General features: G+C 50.2%; 1 protein-coding gene across 2 annotated transcripts in view; it reads left to right on the top strand.

Annotated features, from left to right (window-relative positions):
• The window catches only part of LOC135919291 (cell division control protein 42 homolog), a 142,066-nt gene that overhangs the window by 15,650 nt on the left and 103,169 nt on the right, over nucleotides 1–23,247 (top strand). For both annotated transcript variants that reach the window (XR_010569934.2, XM_065453029.2), the window contains exon 2: nucleotides 21,451–21,509. Coding sequence is in view for 1 of the 2 variants with exons in the window: in XM_065453029.2 (XP_065309101.2) it covers nucleotides 21,451–21,509 (59 nt within the window). In the remaining variant the exon portion in view is untranslated. The remainder of the gene's footprint in view (nucleotides 1–21,450; nucleotides 21,510–23,247) is intronic.

The following is a 23,247-nucleotide window of genomic DNA, read 5'->3' as shown; positions in this document are numbered from 1 at the left end:
GCATACCCGTTATTGATTAACGAAATCGATGGGTCTGACGGGAAGAGCACAGTCGATAAAAAACACGCAGCGCCGACCAAGGTATTCCAATAAAAGACGTTTCGGCTCCCCGACGGGGAACGTTGTGGGCGATCTGAACGCCTTTCTTTATTTCGATATATATTTTACCTTGGTTGGCGCTTTGTGTTCGATTTACTTTACTGTTGATTTGGTATTCAATGACAAAGGCTGTTCCACTTCCTTAAACACTGATTAGAACCTTAAGTGTATTGGTATTACTCTACCTTGAGCGCCTCGGCACCATACGTTTTGGCGACGGGGGATGCGTTTGACAATGTATGCGATTTACTTTAAGCTTGAAGATAAACGTTTATTAATTACCGCGTTAATTTTCTTTTTTTCTTTATGTGCTGTCTCTGTTAAATTTCTCGCAAATTATTCTGGGCCCGAATTGTTCAATAAATATTCTTTCCATATGTTTTACATGCAGTTGTTCGTGCACCTGCTCTGATTACTCGATACCACACTGCTCTTCCTAGTTTTTACCGTTTCTAGATCACAGCTTAATTCCTTTATTTATTACCTGTGCGTCCCCTATACAAGCACCCGATTATTGGCCCACGTGCCCTAGTTTTGGGTACTTGCCACATTTTAGGCTCATCACCACCACTCCTTCGAGGCAGATACACGCATAAGTATACGCTCTTAGCAGCTCAGAACTCAAATATGAGTAGATGAGAATGGGTCATTGGGTATATTAAGCATGGCGATTATACTTTTGATTCAGCCATTCCGTCGACAAATACATGCGTCCAGCTGTTGCACGAAATCATATATTGCATGCATGGTACAAATACGTACGCAGTGGAAATACTAGTTTAACAATAACACAGATGCGATGTATATAAAGTTGTGTATATGGGGACGGTGAGTGTTGCTTCTTATGTCTTCAACTAGAGTTGTTGAAGGCTGCTTAACTAATGGCGAACGGTGACACAACGATACACACAGCACTCGATGTGTGTGCATGTGCATGTGTTGCTACTTGCTTACCGAGTCTCTGACACTGTTCCCTTCGAAGACGTTGCCTTATGCTAACCAGCTCGCGCCTTCAGACCCTATAGTGCAACACGTTGTCTGTACACAGCCATGCATGCACGGGAGGACATTAAAATTACGCAACATTGCAGCGGCGTCGCTCTTCTAGCCAAGACGTAACTACACATACGCTCCGCACCATTCATCGCGCAGGCGTACTACAGTTCCACCTGCACGCATCTCCTATGTAGCGAGTTGCGTCTAATATATAGTAGTAGGCGGTGCGTGACGGACGAATGGAGACTAAAAAAAAAAAAAAGAAACGTGATCAAGGAAAACAAAATTACCGCGAAAGGAGAAGAGAGGAAAAAGTGCGCCGTCGCTGGCGGAGGGCACGCTGGGCAGACAGGAACAAAAAAGACGCCGCCGTCGGTTCGGAACCTCCTCGCCCAAACTCTCCCCCTTTCCCAGCCCGCCAGTCGCACCCTCGAGCCACGTATGCGGAACGCAACCCTCCCATCACCGCGGCGGCGAACCACCGCACCGCTGAAGCGCCGCGCCGCGTCAGGGCAGCAGCAGCAGCCGCGGTTGTGTGCGTTTGCGTTTAATAACGGAGCGTGCGGAGATTTTTTCCCACGCGCCCCCAGCCACGCTTCTTTACTGCCCCATCCCCTTCTGCCTTTCATCTCTCTCTCTCTCTCTTCTGTATCTACCTCTCTTTCTGCCTTCTACGCTTGACGCCGCCTCACGCACGTATGACGGGATCGCATCCGCTCGCCGGTCTGAAAGCTTTCTTCCGCCATACTCGTTGTTGTGCAGCCATTGAGTTTCCTACAAAACAAGACTACTGCACTCTCGTTTCACACGTATATAGAGGTAACGCTGCAGAAGCTGTACACCCAAGTTGTGCGGCCGCAGAAGTCTCACTCCGGACGTTTAGCGCACGCTATCCCGAAAATACGTGACTGTATACTTTTTCTCTTGTGCGCGGGCGCGACCATCTCGCCGAGTTTCGAAGTTGCGCTCAGCCGCCATCTTGTTTGCACACACAAAAAAAGTAGTGTGTCCTCTATGGGTTTTGACTTCGACGCTATCATCGCGACCCTTTCTCGGCGGGTTCGGAGGAATTCGGTAGACTTGGTCGCTTCCTCGGATTATAGCTGTCTATTTAGCCGTCTATACAGTATGCGGCGAGTGTTGGAACACAGCCTCTTGAAAGTCGCAAACGAGCAGCTAACATTGTTGCACCTGTGGTTGGGAGACCGACGACACAAGAGAAAGAGGGAGCCGGCGAACGGACGAGAGGCGCCCCACTGCTGCACGTGCCGGCCGGCGCATCTACCAACAACCTGATCCGTTCCACCGCCTTTTCGGCGAACCGCCCACTCAGTGCGAGGCGCGGGCGCCCCCGACAAGGACGAAGGCCTCGGTGCGGCCAAAAGAGAACGTGGACTTTGCGTTTCTCCTCCCTTTCCCTTCTCCTTTCTTCAATATCTTTTGTAAATAAACCAGTCTCGAAACGGATCCCAACGAGTGAAGTTCCTTCCTTCGAGGCTCCTGCGTGCACGGCCGACGCCGTCCACCTTACACGCAGCAAAAGTAAGCGGAGTCGTCCAAGAGCGACAGCAATTAGAGTCAGCCCAAAGGCGCGAGCATTCATTTACACAGCCTGTATGCGACTACCAGTGGAAACTCTCTCTCTCTCTCTCTCTCTCTCTCTCTCTCTCTCTCTCTCTCTCTCTTGTTTCGACTGCCATTATCTATGTACACAACAGCGGTTGGTATACGCACCACTGTCAGTATACATAGCTCGGGCCCCGCTAAGGCAACAGCAAAACGACTGCTGCAGTTCGGACTCTCAAAGCGTGAATTAACCGCCCCAATTATTTCGACGTTGTCAGTATCCCTGTCGCATTACACCCCCTGCGGCGACGCACACACCCACATTATCGTGCGCTGGCATAACGGTCCGCCCCAACACCCTTGCCTTTGGCGACATTACACACCGCAAAATAATATGCACCTTTAAAACCACAAAAGAGGCGTAAATTGATGTACAACTCGCGCACTTGCACCCAGAAAGCGTGTAAGGCTGAGAGATATAGATCAATTTATAGCCGTTCTTTAAGGGTGTAAATTATTTGACAGTGTAACCCAGAAAATGTGTAGGGTTGACAGGTATATATCAATGTACACCCTTTTTAAGAGTGTAAATTATTTGACAGTGTACCTGCCATTTCGCGCAGGCGGAGAGTTTTGCGTCATCACGAACAACGGGCTTCTCAGAGCTCCGTAAAATGCTATTGCATTAAAGGTGTTCAGCAGCTGCGGATCGCGTCAGCAGTCACGCAGGGCGATCATCGGCGATCGTGCATTCAGTCGGAAGTAAACCAAGGAGCCGGAAACAGCGAGACAATAGCGCGTTCTGTGATACCGTGACCAGCTTCCGCGAGGCCTCGTTCCGTACTTCCGCGGAATGGCAACAATATATAGACGGCAACAATAGGCAACAAAACAGGAGAGCATGCGGAAGTATCAGTCCATACCAGTCGTGTGTCTCGATCATACTGACCCCTATACTAAGTGCTGCTGTAGGTATACTGCTACTGCGACTTAATTACGACCGCGACTATGTACTAACGTACTAGTACAAGCCCAAGTACTATAGCTGCCGCTGCAACTGCTACTGCAGCTGGCACTGGTACTATAAGACTGCTACGCATACTAGCTATAGCTTCTAGTAAAAGCACAAACATTATAGTCAAGTCACATTCCTTGCACGACGCTTGAGAGTAAAAATCAAAGAAACAAAAACGAGAGAGAGAGAGAGAGAGAGAGAGAGAGAGAGAGAGAGAGAGATGAACGGAAATGCAGTCGCGCGTCAAAAGCTTACGGACCGTGGGATCTGTGGAGATAACATTATAATTATACTACGCATTTTGCGAACGGACGGAAGGACGGACGGACGGACGGACGGACGGACGGACGGACGGACGGACGGACGGATGGATGGATGGATGGATGGATGGTTGGATGTGAAAAAACATTATTGAGAGTCCTGAGACACGTTGCGAACGTATAGCCAGCAATAACCACACTATACTGCAGCACCACAGTATGTACGTTGTTCGCATATGTACTACGCTACTATAGAGGCTGGAAATCCGAATAACCCACCAGGCTGCCGAGATACTCGGCTCTCTCTCTCTCTCTCTCTCTCTCTCTCTCTCTCTCTCTCTCTCTCTCTCTCTCTCTCTCTCTCTCTCGGGTCCTGCGTACTGTAACTTTTGACGCCGTGGTGGCGTGCACTACCGTATATATATGTGTGCAAGACCGCAGACCCGCACGGCCGCAGTAACAATAAACAGACCGAGCGCGCATTTCCCTGAAGAGCCAAAAATATCCGTGTACACGCCTCGCACGAATATCGAGACGCGTCTCGCGAGCGAGTGTATATTTATACGGGCAGCGCATATATATAAGGAGGGGGGGCACACCTGCGTGTACCTCCGTTTGTGCCATGCTTTGTTTGCTTCTCGGCTTTCTTTTCCGCGTGTCTTTCTTTTTTTCTTTTTCGCTGTGGGTATATGCGCGTATAGATAGATAGATAGATAGATAAACTTTATAAAAAGAATAATCAGAAAACCGCTAATGGTCGGGGCCCTTAGTCCAGGGCTCCGCTGGCTCTTGCCATCTTCTCCGCTCTCTTTATCAGCTTGAGCTGGTCGTCGAGGGCCGAGCTGGACAGCAGTGCCTCCCATTGCTCCCTCGTGGGGTTCGTGTCTAGGTGTTCTATGTTTTGTAGTGTGCACTCCCACGTAATGTGGTATAGGGTTGGCGTGGCCCCACACCATGGGCATTCGTCTGTGTAGGCTGTGGGGTGTATCCGATGTAATATGCGCGTATAAGAGCACACTCCGGACGGCAGTGGTGTATTGCGAGTATGGTGCAGCCGGTCATCGATACGAGAGAGGTGGCGAAGGCGAGTGGATCGATCGACAAGCCGATAGCCTTTTCCGCCGATCCGGCAGAGCGAAAAAAAAAAGAAACAAGAAACGCTGCAGGAAGAACCGTAGGCCGAATCTGCACGAACTCCCTCCCGCTGCTTCGCCCGCGGAGACGCGCGTGGATAAAGAACGGAAATTCCCGAGTATAGTGCCGGAATCTGCCAGTTCCGCCAGTTCTATCGCCTTTTGCCTGGTTACCATGTGTTGTTTGACAATGCGCGAGTTGCGCCGCCAAATTTGCGTATATATATTGTGCGTTTCCGTCAATAAAGCATCAGTTGTTAGTAGGCGCTCGTCCGTGTCTCTTCTTGTGTCGTCTGTTTGGCGCTATAGTACTTCAGTAACATGCACCAACTAGCCCAACAAAAAGTTCTGCTGGAATAGTGCCGGAAAGCTGGTTGCCACCGCAGAACCGGCGTCATGTGACCAACGTTTGCGGACTTGCGGGCGTGCAACTGCAGCGCCCTATAACGCACATCAGCCTGCTGGCGAGTGAATGGATGGATGGATGCAAAACTTTAATGAAGGTCCTGAGGTACGCGACTCAGCGCGCTGCGGGCCGCTCCCACCCAATTGGGACAGTCAGGCCATGCCCGACCGCCGCATGGTGGGGCCTTCTGGACAGCCCATACACTCTAAGAACAGTTTACACCCTTTGGCGTGCCCCTTCTGCCACACAACAATAATCGTCATCTGCCTTGATGCGTTTCCTTTCTTTAACGCTGCGAGCCTGGAACTTTCCAGTAACGAACGGCACCCGCGTTATCAGCATAGAACAGTTTACACCCTTTGGAGTGCCCCTTCTGCCACACAACAATAATCGTCATCTGCCTTGATGCGTTTCCTTTCTTTAACGCTGCGAGCCCGGAACTTTCCAGTAACGAACGGCACGCTCGTTATCAGCATAGAACAGTTTACACCCTTTGGAGTGCCCCTTCTGATAACACGCGCGCCATTCGTTACTGGAAAGTTGCGGGCTCACGGCGTTAAAGAAAGGAAATGCATCAAGGCAGATGACGATTATTGTTGTGTGGCAGAAGGGGCACGCCTAAGGGTGTAAACTGTTCTTAGAGTGTAGTTGCGCCCCGGCATCGGGGCTCTTGATAGCGGAGAGCCGCTTGTCCTTATTGATTTGTTCCGTGAGTGAAGGCAAATTTTTTCTTTAGCACCAAATTAGTCGCTCATCTTGAACGTATACACATGTCCGTGTCTGCCTGCGGTTTCCGACCTGACTGGGCATCGGCGTGGTGTGACGTAGGAGCGCGCGCGCGCATAGCTTTAAAAAAAAAACACTGCACGCATTTAAACACGTCACGCATCATCGCAGCTCGACGGCAGCTGTCGCTCGTCCGAGCACTCCCGTGAAAAAAAAAAAAAACGCGCTCGCGCGATTGAGATCGAGAGCGCGCTGCGCGCATCTACAGCTATAGGTCTATTCGATTCAGCCAAGTTTGTCTGCACCTTCTGCACCTACTCGCGGTGCACTGCACCTATAGAACCTCGATTCCCCGAGGTGCAGCAGTGCACCCTGCACCTCCGTGCTCGATTGAAAGGGGTGCAAGGCAAGGTGCCGCCTCGGTGCACTGCACCCTTCTTGAACCTTGCAGCGAGTGGGTGCAGCCCGGCACCACCTGCACCTTTTCTCCATCATCATCATCATTTATTATTCCCTTAAGGGTCCCTTCGGGGACATTACATAAGGGAGGGGGGAAGGGAACATCGATGTGAAAGTGCCATACATCAGCTCAAAAGAAAAAAAAATGCAAACAAAGGCAACAGAAAAATAAATAGTAAACTGTAGAACACATCAGGTACAAACAGAACAATGAAAATATCTCAAACTGAGTAGCAATAAATTAAAAAAAAGTGTACGCGTAAATGTGAAACATATGCTAAACATAAGTGGCAAAAAATAAGAAAAGGAAAAATAGGCGATGACACAAGCAATACGGATTGCTGGGAGAGGAAACGTGAGGAAAAAGTGGCTATTTTGGGTTGAAATGGTCAGATAGTAACCGTCTAAATTTGGAGGGATTTGACTCTAAAACCACGGCTTCGGGAAGATTGTTCCATTCTTTTTATGGCGATGGGGAGGAAGGATTTGTTGAAGGTGCTTTTGTGGTGCCGTGCACCTTTTTCCTGAATCGAACGAACCTTCTAGCTACTGCACAAAGTACCCCTCTCGAACAAAGGAGGGCGTACCCACTCGAGCGGCCACTGCGCGCGCACAGACCACCGGCGCTCTCGAAACGAATGACGCTTTGAGACGTGCGATCCCGTGGTTTGCCTATGTATATATGCCTTCCTGTGCACGCATCGGCGAAAGCGGGTTGGCTCGCGTGAGAAGACGGAGCCGGAAGAAAGGAAGTCCGCGAGGAAAGTGTGCTGGGTCAGCGCGAGGAGCGGTGTATACATCCGGGTATGGGAATGCTGCCTCGTCTTCCACTATACTTCCGTTGTGACGACGGCGCGAAGAGTATCGTCGTGGAACTCGCCCCCCTCCTTCTGCGCAACGGATGTACGTTCGAACGCCCCCTTATAACGAAGTGCTTGGAGCCGTTCGAAATCGTTCGCTATACAGGTCACTTCGTTGTAAAGGGTCGCACAGCTCATGCACAATTGAACCGGGACGGAATCGTCCATTCGTCGCGTACAGGTCGTTTCGTTGTTAGAGGCGTTCGTTGTAGAGAGGCGTTCAACTGCGTACAAAGGACGGAAGCAACGTTCATGACGTGTGTCGCTTTCTTCTTGACTTTTTGTCCTATATACTCTTAAGTGAGCCTCGCACAAATGTATTTGTGCGACGCCTATGAGTACGTAGAAAAACACATATAGGCGCGTCGATCATTATTACAGGGGTCTGCTCTCTTGCTAAGACTCACTTTCTACGCGAGGATTTGACCATGTTGCCTGCAGCACAGCACACTGCGTGCTGCGTTTGTCCCCAGCTCGATGCCGTTCTTTTTTGCGATGTTCCATTCGAAAGGCAACGGAACTTCAGGCAGTCTGTGCGCGCATACGCCTTCGGCGTCGAAAGCTTACGGCACGCGAGTTCTGCGTACAAAGAATGAGTTTCCGCGAACTCTATATAAACGCACGCGCAGCCTCATATCAGTGTCGTATGCCTGCACTATGTGTGTGCGCGACCAACCCAGCTGCAAAGTCCCAACCGAGCATCAGTGGAGTGTTCTTCGGTTTACTTTTTTTTTTGCTTAATTTGCTCACGCCCTGTGAACACTTTACGCCGACTTACTTTCCAACGCATACAGGCAACTCCGCGATAGCGTGAACACGCTTCTCATGCGGAGAGGTGCTGGATATTTCTGGTTGTCTAGTGCTTTGAACGGGCGCTGTTATAGCTCGTGCGCGCGTGCGCGCCTTGAAACTCCGTGACACCTCGTCGTCACAGTACGCGTAATTCTATGTGCCGGTCTCGACTGCTCCGTCATTGGCTGCGCCTGAGGAAAGCCCGCCGTTCAAAACGGAAAAGAGCCTGAAACAAGAAACTGAGAGAAATGCATGTCTGTTTCCCTTGTTCTGTGCTTCGCATTGATTTCTGTTCTGTAATATCGTGTGTACCAACCATATAGCCCAACAGCAAGACTCTTCGTTGAAGGCTGCTTCTCTTCGCGATCCGTTATCGCATACACACTTGTGCTGCGCTGCCCCGTTACACCGCTGTGTACTTATAAACAGCGCCGGGAGATATCGTGATCGAACAAAAGTGTCAACAAATCAACAGATCGCGACGTTCCTGTTTGCGCCGGACAGACGATGAGTGCGGCCATACGGGCTCGCCTCCAACTCACGTGTGGTCAGGGGAGAAAAAAGCCAAGAGTTACTTCCCTCTCTCTCTCTCTCTCTCTCTCTCTCTCTCTCTCTCTCTCTCTCTCTCTCTCTCTTACACACACCGTGGCCGCATTGTTTGCTCCGGTCAGCCGCGACGGGCGACACAGCGGCCGGCGCGGCGCCTCGATAGCTGCGGACCAACTCACCAATGGCCGTTATCCGTGCAAAGTCCACGCACCGCGGCCACTCTGCGCGCAATCGTGCGTAATCTCTCCTCGCGTGTATCTTGCGCGTTCTCCCCAATTCCGTGCAGTGCAGCAGAGCCTACATGTATGTAGCGGGCTCGTGACGACCAATCCGTTGGCAGCTACAGCGCCGGAGCCTATATGCAGTCGAACGCCTTTATAACGAAGTGTTTGAGGCCTCCCAAATCATTCGTTATACGCGTTACACTGTTGTAAATTGGATGGCGAAAGATTTCGCGGGAATTACCACTGCTCCAGCTGAACTTTTGGAGGAGACAGAACTGTCCGGGTAAACGTGGATGCGTTCTCTGTGCTTCTAATGCAGGAGTGAAAGCACGGTTTGCTTGAGGGCGAAAGATGACATCTCCCGTTTTCGTTTTGATGCAGGGAATAATAATAATAATAATAATAATAATAATAATAATAATAATAATATATGGGGTTTTACGTGCCAAAACCACTTTCTGATTATGAGAGAGAGAGAGAGAGTAAACGTTTATTGTAACAGAGACTGTTTGGTTATGGTGGGTGGAGCCCCTCCTCCAGGGCCCCACTGGTTACAGCGGCTCGCCGGGCCTGGTCAAGGGTCGCCAGTTGGCTTCCCAATTCCACTTCCGCGAGTCGCGCCTCCCACGACCAGTTATGTAGAGTGTTGTCTAGCAGCGGCGAGGTGGCAGCCGCCGGACGTGACGCGCACTGGAATGTTATGTGTTCCAATGTCGGTGTTCCTTCGCACCACGGGCATGTGTTGCTGTATTTGTCTGGGTACATTTTGTGTAGCCTGTATAAATGTGGGAAAGTGTTTGTTTGCAGGCGGCGCCAGTCCCGTGCTTGCCTCCTGTCTAGGCCTGGGTGAGGAAGGGCTTTGGTTCGCCTACTTAGCCGTTGTAACTCGAGGATTTCTCTTGGCGCACCGGGTGTCGAGGTGTTCTCCCGGGCGGTGTGGCCCGCGGCTCGGCCTGTCATGCCTCGAGCCAAGCGGTCCGCCCGTTCGTTCCCCGCTATCCCTGTGTGCGCCGGGCACCAGGTCACGCAATGATCCATGGTGAGGTTCGTTCATGAGGCACGCCGTAGTGGGGGACTCCGGAAATTTTGACCACCTGGGGTTCTTTAACGTGCACCTAAATCGAAGTACACGGGTGTTTTCGCATTTCGCCCCCATCGTAATGCGGCCGCCGTGGCCGGGTTGATGCCGGGAATGACAAGGAAGGGCTGGGAGTGTGTGCAGGCACCACCACAGCGGTAGAGATGGTCGTTCTGCAGGCGTGAAGTTAGGCGGTAAAGTTTCGTGGTTGGCGACGATAATCCTGCTAAACGCTGAACGAGGTCGAGCGACAGGAACGGAAGCGCGAAGGTTGGTCTTACCGGTGGCACGGTGGCACACAGTTGTAAGCTATAGCGTAGGACGCCCATGAACTGTGCGTTGCAGAGTTATAGAGCATCGCTCTCACAGACGCACTCCATGACTAACCATTCCGGGAAACTTTCATTGTGTCATCGGGGTCGCATGGAGGGCAATGAGGAGTGATAAACAATGCAACGTTATTCTGGTTCTCCTTTTCTGGTTGGCGGCATGGTGACACCACCCTTAGCTATGCCTGGACTGCACGCAATACGTGCGACACACACACACACACACACACACACACACACACACACACACACACACACACACACACACACACACACACACACACACACACACACACACACACACACACACACACACACACACACACACACACACCATGCCATGCCATGCCAGAAGCCGAGAATCGCTTCGCTGTTTTGAGAGGCCGATTACTCGTGTTTGCGTTTCATGTGGCGCAATCGAGACGTCGCCGAGACTTCAGAGTGCTTTGGTGCGTCTTGGACAACCGCGCGACGTCTTTGTTAGCCTGTCTAGATGCGAGCCTGTTTTTGTTTTTCGTTTGTTTTTCTTATTCACCTTTTCGCGAATAATGGTTGTCTGTGCTTCACCGCGCAGTCGCTTGTACGCTGCTTAGCACGCCAAGGTTGTGGGTTCGATTTACCGTGCTCTACTGTGACTTCACCCTCGTACACAGTGACGGTATATGCAGAAACCCCGTGCGCGTATCTGATAAAAGGCGTCTACCTAGCGGTCAAGTATAATCCGCTGTTAACGGGAAACATGCAGCTATATAGTATTCTGTCACTGGTAACAGCTGGGGCCTGGCGTAAATGGCTGGTTATTTTTTAAATGTACAGCTGTGCACCCGATTTGATCATATGAGCCACTTCGTTCCGATAAAGCTGAAGAAATGTTCCAGTTGTGTTGCATTCATTACTGGTTAAGTGTTCGTTTTAACAGTGTTTATCATACTATACATATAGACTGCTCAAACAGTGGTGGTTTTCCGGCATGCATTTCTTGCGAATCGGTGCAAGGGGAAGTGTGCGTACTGATCGTGTGACAAAAGACATCTGCCGAATGTAGAGTTTCCTTCTAGAATTACTGGAGAGAATTCTGACGCTGGGATACCACAGCTATACCATGGGAATGATGGTACAGTACTCATGGATTTGTCCGACTTTCGTACTGGCGGCTTCGGACGTTCTTGCGATGTTATTTAATACGCCTCGCACATCTCTGTAAATTTGCGAACAATATTTCTTTTTTCCTGAAGGCATAAAAGCAATTAGTGTATGCGCACATGCTCCTAATCGTTGCGTTTATAATACATTTTTTTTTTCTCTCAGAACGATGAACTTGTCAAGCGGCAAAGCCAATTCAAGCCAGAAGGACAAATGTCAGACAAAAATACCGTGTACTAAATAACTGTCGTGGATTCCCATGCAGCGAGTGCTATTCTGCGCGTTCACAAATTCCGTCAAATAGCCGAATATGCCATCTTCTCCGCTGTGATTGGTCCAGAGGGATGCTACGACCTCTCTGATTGGCTCAACACCAAATTTGCTGCCATTCTGAATAGCACTCCTGGCTGAATCGCCATACTTGTCCCTCGCGTCACACTAATATATAGCCCCACAGTTCGCTCTAGAAATTTTAGTAGGATACTCTGTGACAAGCTACAGCCCCACAGTCGTTATCTCTGCTAAGAAAAACGGCCGCGATATAGGTGCGGGACAAGACAGAGCAGGGCCGGTATTTTGTATCGATGCCTTTTCCGATTCTATGCTTTGATTCTTGCTATGATGCTATGATTCTTGGCCAGTGGTCAGAGCGACGGTCTGCCCACATTATCAACGGGATCAGGCGGCCGTGTATGGTGGATGATAAGAATAGCATAGAATAAGGCATAAGGCATCGCTACAATATAGCGGCTGTTAGATATGGACCTGTTTCCTGCGATTACTTCGAGTTCCCCAGACCACATCGGATGGCAGCACAGCTAATTGAGGAATGCAGAAGCAGGAAAGTGCATTCCAGAGAAGCGGCCGAGCAAACAAGTTTAAGGCAACAAGTTTACGTGCCAACAAGTTCGTGCGCCGCCGGGATTAGCAGGTGGGCATCCGACAATGGAGCAGGTGCAGCCCTCCCCTTCTCTTTGTTCGAAGTGCATTGCCAGTCTGCGATGCAAGACCGCAGCAAGCCGCCAGGTGTGACACCACGACACGGGCGCCTACCATTGGCTGAAAGTGGCGTCATCGGAGTGGACTCTCCCATTGGTCAAACATGACGTGACTTGCAGTGCTCGAAGGGCTTATAAGAAGCCTTCCAGAGAGACCTGAGAATTCTGGGACATGCCCTGATTCCCTGATTCACCTCTCTCGAACTTCTTGCCGCGGGCCGCAGCGTCCGAGTTGCTGCCGGCCCGTAATGTCTGTACGAATGTTACTTGTCGCTCACCTCCCTGTATAAATGTAGAATAAATCCTCCCAAGTTTGGTTTTCATCCCGAAGTCCCGTCCTCCAACCCCTACATCTGGTTGGCAGCGGTAGGATCGCCTCCGAACGCATCAGCTGGTGGCAGCGCTACGAATCAACCTTCGTCGAGAGAGATCGTAAAGAACCGGGAAGAACGAAGAAGAGAGAGCCTTCGTCGAAAGAGGTCCGAAGAGACTGGGAGTATCGAAGAAGGAGCGAGCCTTCGACCCAGGGAGTCCGGAAGGAACCGGGAACAGCGGACAAATGAACCGGATGGCAGGGTGCTGCAACCGTAAGTGAGCGCGTGGTTTTTTTCCTTATGATTCGCCAGACTCAAAGGTTGTGTGTTCAATTTTGATAGTTCTGGGAATCGGGAGTTTGTTGCATTGTGTGTTTGCACAAATTAATTAAGGAAAACAGTTTTAACCACCTGTCGGGGCAGCTGCCATGGATCTTGGAAGGTTGACGAGGTTAGACTTGTTGTTGGTGTGCGACGATTTGGGAGTTGAGGCGGACGAACGGATGAAAACGCCAGCTATCATAAAGGCGATTAATGATAGTGGCAATGATGATAAAAGCATTGAGCTTGCTTGGGAAGTGATACAGGAGCCACGGGAGCGTGTGCGTCGTGTACGTTTGCGAGAGCGTCGTGAGCTTAGGAGTGAGCGTCAGCGTGAAGAACGCGAGAAGGAACGGAAGCATGAGCTTCAAGAACTTACTCTTAGGTGTCAGCGTCACGAACGTGAGAAGGCACGCGAACGTGAGAATCAACGTAAGCTTGAGCGAGAGCAAAAGTATGAGAGAGAGAAGGCAGCACTGATCAAAGAGATACAGTATTGTGATCAGTTATTGGCACAGAGACAACGGCTGTCTGAGAATTCTGTAGGTAGTACAGAGCGAAAGAATGAGGAAGCATCTAGCAGATTTTCGCCAGAAGCCGATGAAAAGAGTAGTGCCTGTGAGATTAGCTGCAGAGTCATAAGTGAAGGGAAAGGGCTAGCTGCTAACGATGCCTTAGTGGCAACAGAGGCCGTTAAAGGCCACAAGGAGAGCGACGAGGTGCTGTGCCAACAGATGACTGTAGAGACAGCTAGGCCAGCTGCGAACAAATTGGCACAGTTACCGAGCGTGTGCGTCGCTGGTAATGTTAGCAAGGTTGCTAGCGTAGAAAGGGGTACTGCTGACCAGACAGAAGCGAGCACCCATGTAGAGCCAGATGTGCGTGCAGAAATGGAGTGCGAGCTGGACGATGCGGTTGAGAATAGTTCTCGGGGTGGCGAGCTCCGTAGCTCACGAGAAAACAACTGCATTGTTCAGGGATCGGTGCGGCTCTCCGCCAGTCTAGATGGCCTAGATAGGGATGATTCAGTTGTTAATCATTCGGACTGTGCGCGTGAGACAGCGAGCGATACCGACGGGCTGTGTGCCGATGCACAGCGTGAGCTGGGCAATGTAGTAGAGGGCAGTTCGCAAGAGTGCGAGTTGTCTTACTCGAGTAAAGCCTGCTGCATTGTGCCAGAGTTGGTTGAGCTGTCCGCCAGTCGAGGCAAAGTGAGAGTAGATTTAAATGTAAATCACTCAGACTGTGCGGGTAAGAGGCCGATCCGGGCCGACGAAATGTGTACCGGCCAGCACGAGGCACGAGGCGACATGAAAACGAGTGCAAAGAGAAAGCGCCGTAAAAAGAAGCGCGGTAGAGACCGAAAGTCGGTAATTAATGTAGCGCCGCCAAAGATGGCGAGAAACCCAAAAGGGCAGGGCGCGAGGAAGAAGGTGCGGTCGTCTAGGACGATGTTGACGCATCCAAAATGGTCGAGCCACCGGTCAAAGGGGGACCGCGAAGAATGTTCTGCGCGGACGCGGACAAAGGGCACGAGGCAGTTAAGCTCCTCGTCGTTCCGTAGTTCTTTTCATAGCTCAGCGTGCAGTTCGAAGAAACGCAAGGTGGCAGGACGAGGCCAGGTGGGGAGTGGCGACGCGGTCAGTCGAGTTCGTGTTGAAAGCGGGGCGCCGGGACGCAAATTGGCAGGAGACCGTAACGTCTTGGGGGAGCTGATAGTGAATCAGCCCTTTTGTTGTCTCTCGTCAGCCAGAGTAGCTTTCAGACCACGCCCACCACGGGTTCGACTCAAAGTATGAGTCAGTCGTAAGCAATCGGGAACGGGAAGCCAAGAGAGCTTCCCTAGAAGTGAAATGTTATTTTGTTTTATTTTTGAGCATCGGAAAGTTTTCGCGATTTGATACTAGAGTTTCTTTCAAGGTGTAAGGTTTGAGCTTTGTTTATGTTTTCGTTCGAGAAGCTCAAGATTTGAAAGATGCGTTTTAAGTAAACATGTAGTCTCGCGAGATGCTCATTAATAAGTAGATAGGCTTTTTTTTGTGTGTGTGTGTGAGTAACCTGAAGGTCAAGGTTATCGTCGAAAGGCCTATGGTAAAGCGCGTGTGTTATTTAACCTTCTTTTTAAGTATTTTTGAATTTCGCAAGGTTAAGCGCGTAGGTTTTCAGTGAGTGCATGATTTGCACGGAGAAGCGTTCTTAGTTCCATTAGCGCGTGTCCTGTGTGGACGGAGGGAAGCAGACTTTATGACTGGGTTGCTAGTGTGTGTGGAGGGCAGCCGTATTCTGACTTCTCTGATAAGTACGCGTGGAACGAGTTATTAAAAGACGCATTATTTTAAGAGTTCTGCGGAGTGTGTAAGTCCCGCAAGTTTAATTGTTCGTTTATGTCACGTGTCCTGTAGGACTTTCAGGAAAGAAACGTGAGTAAGCGTGAATGAAAAGTTTGCCTTCAACGCAAGTACGCGTTTTGTTTAGTCAGCACAAGGCTAGTGCGCTTGTGATTACGTACTTGTGAGGTTGACCAGATTGTTCAGTGGCACCATTACGTGCGATAAGTACGCCACTGCGATAGATTGGAAACATGCTGTTCGTGTGGTTAGGCCACTTAAGTTATGTTCGGCTGTTTTCATTTGTTGTTTGCATCGTCGGCGACCCTTTTGTTTTGCAACAACAATAGTACTCTGGTCTTGTCGGCAATCGAGGAGAAATGGATAGCTGTTTGGAAGGGTGGTTGGAACTGTTGTCAAAATTGGGGAACTAAAAGATCAGGGTTCATTTTGACTCAGCAATAGCCTGGCGAGTCGGGGGTGAAGAGCCTGCGCTTACACGTGGGGCAGCGCTGTGTTGTTTGGTTTGTTTGACGTTTGTTTTCCAGGGCCCAGGATCCCGAGGGTTGTCAAACGAGGCTCGACCCCAGTACCCGAAGCTTCTATCAGCGTTCCTCATGGCCAGCGAATTGAGTTCACCGGCCATTCAGAACTACCGGGGCGAGGACGAGCTGTTAGATATGGACCTGTTTCCTGCGATTACTTCGAGTTCCCCAGACCACATCGGATGGCAGCACAGCTAATTGAGGAATGCAGAAGCAGGAAAGTGCATTCCAGAGAAGCGGCCGAGCAAACAAGTTTCAGGCAACAAGTTTACGTGCCAACAAGTTCGTGCGCCGCCGGGATTAGCAGGTGGGCATCCGACAATGGAGCAGGTGCAGCCCTCCCCTTCTCTTTGTTCGAAGTGCATTGCCAGTCTGCGATGCAAGACCGCAGCAAGCCGCCAGGTGTGACACCACGACACGGGCGCCTACCATTGGCTGAAAGTGGCGTCATCGGAGTGGACTCTCCCATTGGTCAAACATGACGTGACTTGCAGTGCTCGAAGGGCTTATAAGAAGCCTTCCAGAGAGACCTGAGAATTCTGGGACATGCCCTGATTCCCTGATTCACCTCTCTCGAACTTCTTGCCGCGGGCCGCAGCGTCCGAGTTGCTGCCGGCCCGTAATGTCTGTACGAATGTTACTTGTCGCTCACCTCCCTGTATAAATGTAGAATAAATCCTCCCAAGTTTGGTTTTCATCCCGAAGTCCCGTCCTCCAACCCCTACACGGCCCAGGATCGTTTAAGCTTGTCAGGTGATCGTCGGCGCCGTGCGTGCTCGGCGGCTCTGGCTCAACCGCGAGATATCGCGGCGGCTTGACCACGCTACGTGCGTGTAATAACGGCCCGTCTGGATCCTTATCTCTGTTATTCACTTTCGGCGCGCTTTTTGCTTATCGCGTTCGCGTGTTCCGAGTATACAGACTGCAGCATTTTTTTGTTATCTCGTCCCATGCAACATCTACAGTGCACGCCAGTGATAGCGTTGCGAGGATGTACGGGGCTCCGCGTCGTGCCGAGGGCGAAAGATAAGCCCGTATCAATCACTATGATTGCTTTGATCAAGGTTGATATCGGTACTTGTAGAATGACTTGCAATGTACGAGGGTAGATGTGCGCGTATGCTACCTATACTCGATGCTAACCAACGAAACTCCTGTTACGCTGCATACGATTCGGACGTGACCGGGATTGGCAACTGGCTGTCCCGACAGAGGCATTTCTTCTGATAGCGTGGGTCTAGGCTGTGTCATTTCACTGCCGCATTATAGGCACCCTGCACCGACCAGGGGGCGCTCTGTATGGGTGCCAAGAAAATGACATTCCAAACAGCGATGACTCGCGCTTCATCGCTCGTTTGAATGTGACGCATCGAGACTTGCCAAGGTCAAGAAGCTCCTGCAGTACCTTCGCGTTTCTTGTCCCTCCCGCCACCCACCTCCCTCTATAGCAAACATGCTTAGTCATGCATACCAATCAGAACCTTCGCGTTTCTTGCCCACTCGTCGTAGTTGCTCAGTGGCTATGGTGCTGGGCTGCTGAGCACGAGGTCGCGGGATCGAATCCCGGCCACGGCGGCCGCATGCCGATGGGGGGCGGAATGCGGAAACACCCGTGTGCTTAGATTTAGGTGCACGTTAAAGAACCCCAGGTAGTCGAAATTTCCGGAGTCCTCCCCTCCACTACGGCGTGCCTCATAATCAGATAGTGGTTTTGGTACGTAAAACCCCATAATTTTTTTTTCTTGCCCCTCCCCCACCCACCTCCCTCTGTAGCAAACACGCTTAGTCATGCATACCATGCGCGCTTTGATATCTTCGAACGTCGGGCATTCTTGTCTCATGATAATAGATCGCAGGTGTCACGGTGCCTGTGTAACTGCGTCACTCCCGTTTTTATCCACCGTGCGCTAGGATGTGCGCTCAGGCGCTGTTGTCGCTATGGAAGGAAGGGCGAGGGGAGTAATTCTGCGGTTTTACGTCCCAGCGCCTCGAGCAGACTACATTTCACGCCGCATTGGGGGACGAACTCAGGATTGATTTTCGCTACATGATGTTCTTTAACGTGCACCCCATGCGCGGTGTACCAGATCTTTGTTTTATTTTTTTTATTTTTTTTTTCATTCCACCCCATCGGAAAGCAGCAACCGCAGTCGGAATCGAGCCCGCGACCTCATGCTCTGCTCAAAGCCATAGCCACGAAGCAATACCGCGGCGTACCTGGCTTTGTAAATTAGGCTTTAGTGCAATGCACCTAAACTCGTGTCCTCTTTCAAGGCGAAAGCCATCAGTGGCTCGATGCAATGGTACATACCCGAAAAAAGCGGCGTCTAGCTCCAGGGACGGAGAAAATTAGCTATGAAGAAAATAGCATAATCAGGAAAGGCTGCACACGAATGAAGAAACGAAAGAAACAAGGAACGGAACAAATAAATGGAGAAAGAAAGAACGACGAAAAGAATGAGGGAACGAAAGAACCCTTAGGTAGAGTATTAGGTGCTCGCATGTGTCGTTGAGGAGGTCGACCTACAGCGCCACACGTTAACTTCACGCTGCGGCTCGTCATGTCTTGCAAAGAAGTCTGACCCCTTCCGAACGTATACTTAATGCATTACCACAAGCAGCAGGCTTTTGCCTTCACGTGTTACAGGAGTGTAACATGCTGCCTTTCTTTTTGTTTCTCTTTTCTTTGCGCTTTTATTGTGCGTATCTGTGCGGAATAAGCTCGTCGGAAGTTGGCGCCAGCGTCACAGTCCATTTTCCTTGCTGCCTATTTGTCTTTCTGGCGGTAAATACGTCATTTAGTAAACACCAACTAGGTCGAGGACAAGTTCTGTACGGTATGCATAACAGAAACTCGACAGGAAAGCAATGTCCTACTGCTAACCATACTCAGCCCTATTACAGACCGGTCGCGATGGCCTATATATACTCGTAGTTGTTACGGCTTGAGCCGGCTGCGTGGGAGATCGCCTGTTGGTTTCCCGGCCATGGGGACCTCAACAAAGAAAACCGGTCGTGAATACAGCACTTTGGGTGAACTTTAAAAGAACCCCCATTTGTCCAAATAATATATGGGGCCCTCTGCAATGTATACGGAGTGTATAAATAGACCCAGTGACTCCTTGGGCCGGTAACGGCCACCAGACAATCAAATTAACTACTGAGCAGTGTCGCGTTCACCGGCTGGAACTCTCAATCTATTGCTGCCCCCACGAAATTGCGACCTCTTCTGAACTGTGCCTGCTTTGTTTTTATTTTACGGTAGTGCTCTCCGAATGTTTCATTTCGTCACACACACACACACACACACACACACACACACACACACACACATATATATATATATATATATATATATATATATATATATATATATATATATATATATATATATATATATAGAAAACGCTGAAGAAGCAGCCACAACAGAAAGACTGCACGGAGCATTCATCAGAGCCAGCTAAATCGTTTGAAAAAAAAATTAAAGCTATAGTAGTCTCCGCGCATGTGAAGTGTGCGACGTCACAGTGTGCGCGACGTCTGTGTGTCTTCAATCGTGGTTGTGTCGCACACGTGCTACTTTATGCCCTTATAAACGAGAAGAAAGTGGGTTAACCGAGAGACCCGATTTTTGTTAGTTATATCGTCGGCTTTTTATGCCCTTATGTGATACGACGCAGACCGCACTGCGAGGCCTGCGCCTTAATTAACCTTAACCGCCCTAGGGTTCTTTAAAGGGACACTAAAGTGCAAAATGGTTTCTTCTGCATCAGTAAATTACCGTTATACAACACCAAAAACACCACTCTTACAACGATAAGACGTTTGGTAAGCCAGAAAAAGCACAAGAACAAAATACGGGTGGCGACGCCTACTTAAGTTCCCGCACCTGGTGGCTGTGACGTCATGGATTTTGATGGCATCTTCGAGGGCCTACTAATTATATATAGCGGTACAGACTTACTACATTGTGTTCTAATGGAACCAAATATTAAACATGGCAAGTTTCGGGAACCTTTATTCAGCCAACACGGCCCAAATGTGAAAACACACTTTGGAATCACTGACGACACGCTGACGTACCGGCGCTGGGGTTTCGGCGCGGAATTCAAGTACTGATACTCTGACCTTCAGTTTCTCATCAAATAATCAAACTATTTTTCTGAAATGACTACCTACAGGGTTCTCAAACAATGCTTCATTAGTCTAAACTGATTTATTGTTTCGCTTTAGTGTCCCTTTAAAAACGCCCGCTACAAATCTAGCCGCGCGGGCGTTCTCGCATTCCGCGCCGATGAGAACGCGACGGCCGCGGCTGGGATTCGCTCGCCGCCCGTACGGCAAACGTGGGCGGTTTGGGCGGACTGCCGGATGGGCGGAGGCGCAAGCGTGGGTGATGGTGATGACAATCGTGATGATGTTGATGATTTACGGGCGTCCTCTTTGAAACGTGGCGGTGACAAATAGTAACCAGGCGTGCTTGAGCTAACCAGTTAAGCTATTATACCTGCTTTTCGTGCCTGGAGTGGGGACGCCATTTTGTTGCGCGGAACTCAAACGGACAAACACAAAGCTTTTATATTGCACTAACCAAGTGTATCCTGCTTCATCTTGGGAATTCGCTCGCGCCCATACGGCAAACGTGGGCGGTTTGGGCGGACTGCCGGATGGGCGGAGGCGCAAGCGTGGGTGATGGTGATGACAATCGTGATGATGTTGATGATTTACGGGCGTCCTCTTTGAAACGTGGCGGTGACAAATAGTAACCCGGCGTGCTTGAGTTAACCAGTCAAGCTATTATACATGCTTTTCGTGGCTGGGGTGGGGACGCCATTTTGTTGCGCGGAACTCAAACGGACGAACACAAAGCTTTTATATTGCACTAACCAAGTGTATCCTGCTTCATCTTGGGAATTCGCTCGCGCCCATACGGCAAACGTGGGCGGTTTGGGCGGACTGCCGGATGGGCGGAGGCGCAAGCGTGGGTGATGGTGATGACAATCGTGATGATGTTGATGATTTACGGGCGTCCTCTTTGAAACGTGGCGGTGACAAATAGTAACCCGGCATGCTTGAGTTAACCAGTTAAGCTATTATACCAGCTTTCCGTGGCTGGAGTGGGGACGCCATTTTGCTGCGCGGAACTCAAACGGACAAACGCAAAGCTTTTATATTGCACTAACCAAGTGTATCCTGCTTCACCTTGGGACGTGTTAGCTGTGTCCATTGCTTGGTTTTCGTGCTATACGAGTGAACGAATGCTATGAACTCATATATTCACGCATTCTTTTCTTTTTTTTTTGTTACCAGTGGTGGTGACAGTGGACAACCAGCCGGTACGTCTGCAGCTCTGTGACACGGCGGGACAGGTGAGTGACCTTTGCTCGTGTCTTCGAAACATTGTTATTGTGCTTGTGTTTTGTGTGGAATTGAATCCGTCGACCTTCATTTCTCAAGAAAGTGACGACTCCCTTCCGAAGCTGTACCTTTCTATTGTTTCGTCAGCGATCCCCCCATGTGGTCTAAATTTCCGGAGTTCCCCACTACGGCGTGCCTCATAATCATATCGTGGTTTTGATAAGTAAAACCGCACAATTTAATTTTAAAATTTTTTCTTTCGTCAGTGGCTCGATGCGGCTCTCTATCCACGTTATCGCCGCAGTGGGCTTACCGTCAGCCAGGGCCGATCAAAAGGGGGAAGAAAAAAGCCATGCGAACTTCAGTCCCCACACTATACCGACCCACAGTTCCTTGGCGTTTTGTGATGACAGTCGCCGTCAATTTACTCGATGTTCTGTCTACATTTTTTTTACGTTTTCCACGAATGCCATCCTACAGAACGGTAACTAAACGTGTATTCACGATACCGCGTATCACTGTGTATGGCGTATGCCTCTTTCCTTATTTTTTTTTTTTTCGTACTGCCACGCTTTTAATGGCAACAGCAACACTTTTGCCGCCCTCCACAACCTTTGCGTTAAACCAAAACATATTTCTGCGAAAATCCTAGAAGAATAAGAGTAGCCATGAAGACGGACTAAGAAACTTTCACTCCGATACATGTGTCACGAACTCGCCACAGTTCATTGTATGCATCTTCGTGCGTTTTTTACTGTTCGCTAGGTTGAGCTAAATCCACGCACTCCGCTGTTCGCGGTAGACGCTCTAACGCGGTCTCGCCTCTTTTAAAATTTGGCTTCGCGCCGGTAGCGGTTATCGTAAACAACGGACTGAAAAGACAAGTGCAACAACCAAGGCACCAACTTCTGCAAAAAGAAAATGGCCAAGAAGAACTGAAGCTTTAGTGAACCGTTTTGACAACGCTGCTCCGCAGCTGCGCCTTGCAAAACATTCAACGGAGACAGAAGCGGGCTCGAGAAGGTCAAGACCGGTACACGCCACAGGGTCCGCTAGAATTCACGTGCCCATCTATCAGCGGGTTTCGAAACTCGGCCGGCACTTAGGAGGGAAAGGAGAGAGGGGGGGGCGGAGCCACGTGACCCGGGAGAGACTTCAGCTATGTGGGGCTATCGCTCGGGCCTTGCTTGCTTCTAGGTATCAGCCCCCATTCTTAATCCAATAAACCCCGGACGAGAAGAAAAGGTGAGGGGAGGTGGAGGGGGGGAGCGGGGAGCTGAAGCTTCTTCCGGATTCCCGCCGCAAGAGTTACGGCGTCGCCGGACCGGCAGTGACGTGGCGTGTCCACGTGATTGCTTCGCAAGAAGAACGATGCGTTCGCTTCCGGGGCTGCAGGAGCATCTTGAGGAGTCGCCGCATACACCATGAGGCGTCATTAAGTAACCCCTCCCCTTCCCACTCGGCCCCACAACCGTCTCGCGTATAAAATGTTCTCGCGGGGATGGAGTCGACTCTGTGCACTCTCGTCCGCACCCATTTCCGTGCAACAGAGCGAAAGCTCTATATATAAGACTGGCGTGAGCGACAGAGTTTCCCTATACGGAGATTGCTAGGGAAAACTCGGGCGCCGAGATCGTCCAGCTGTTATCCTGGGTCTGATGGGTAGTACGCCGGGTTTGTCTTATTAATCGTCGCGCTGTGGCTTGAGACTTTCTTGTTACCTTATCTGTGCTCATGCATCACGCTGTA

Source organism: Dermacentor albipictus, chromosome 7, assembly GCF_038994185.2.
Source record: "Dermacentor albipictus isolate Rhodes 1998 colony chromosome 7, USDA_Dalb.pri_finalv2, whole genome shotgun sequence".
Classification (NCBI taxonomy): Eukaryota; Metazoa; Arthropoda; class Arachnida; order Ixodida; family Ixodidae; genus Dermacentor; species Dermacentor albipictus.
The sequence above is the reverse complement of the archived record's forward strand: the minus strand, read 5'-3'. Positions and strand labels throughout refer to the sequence as shown.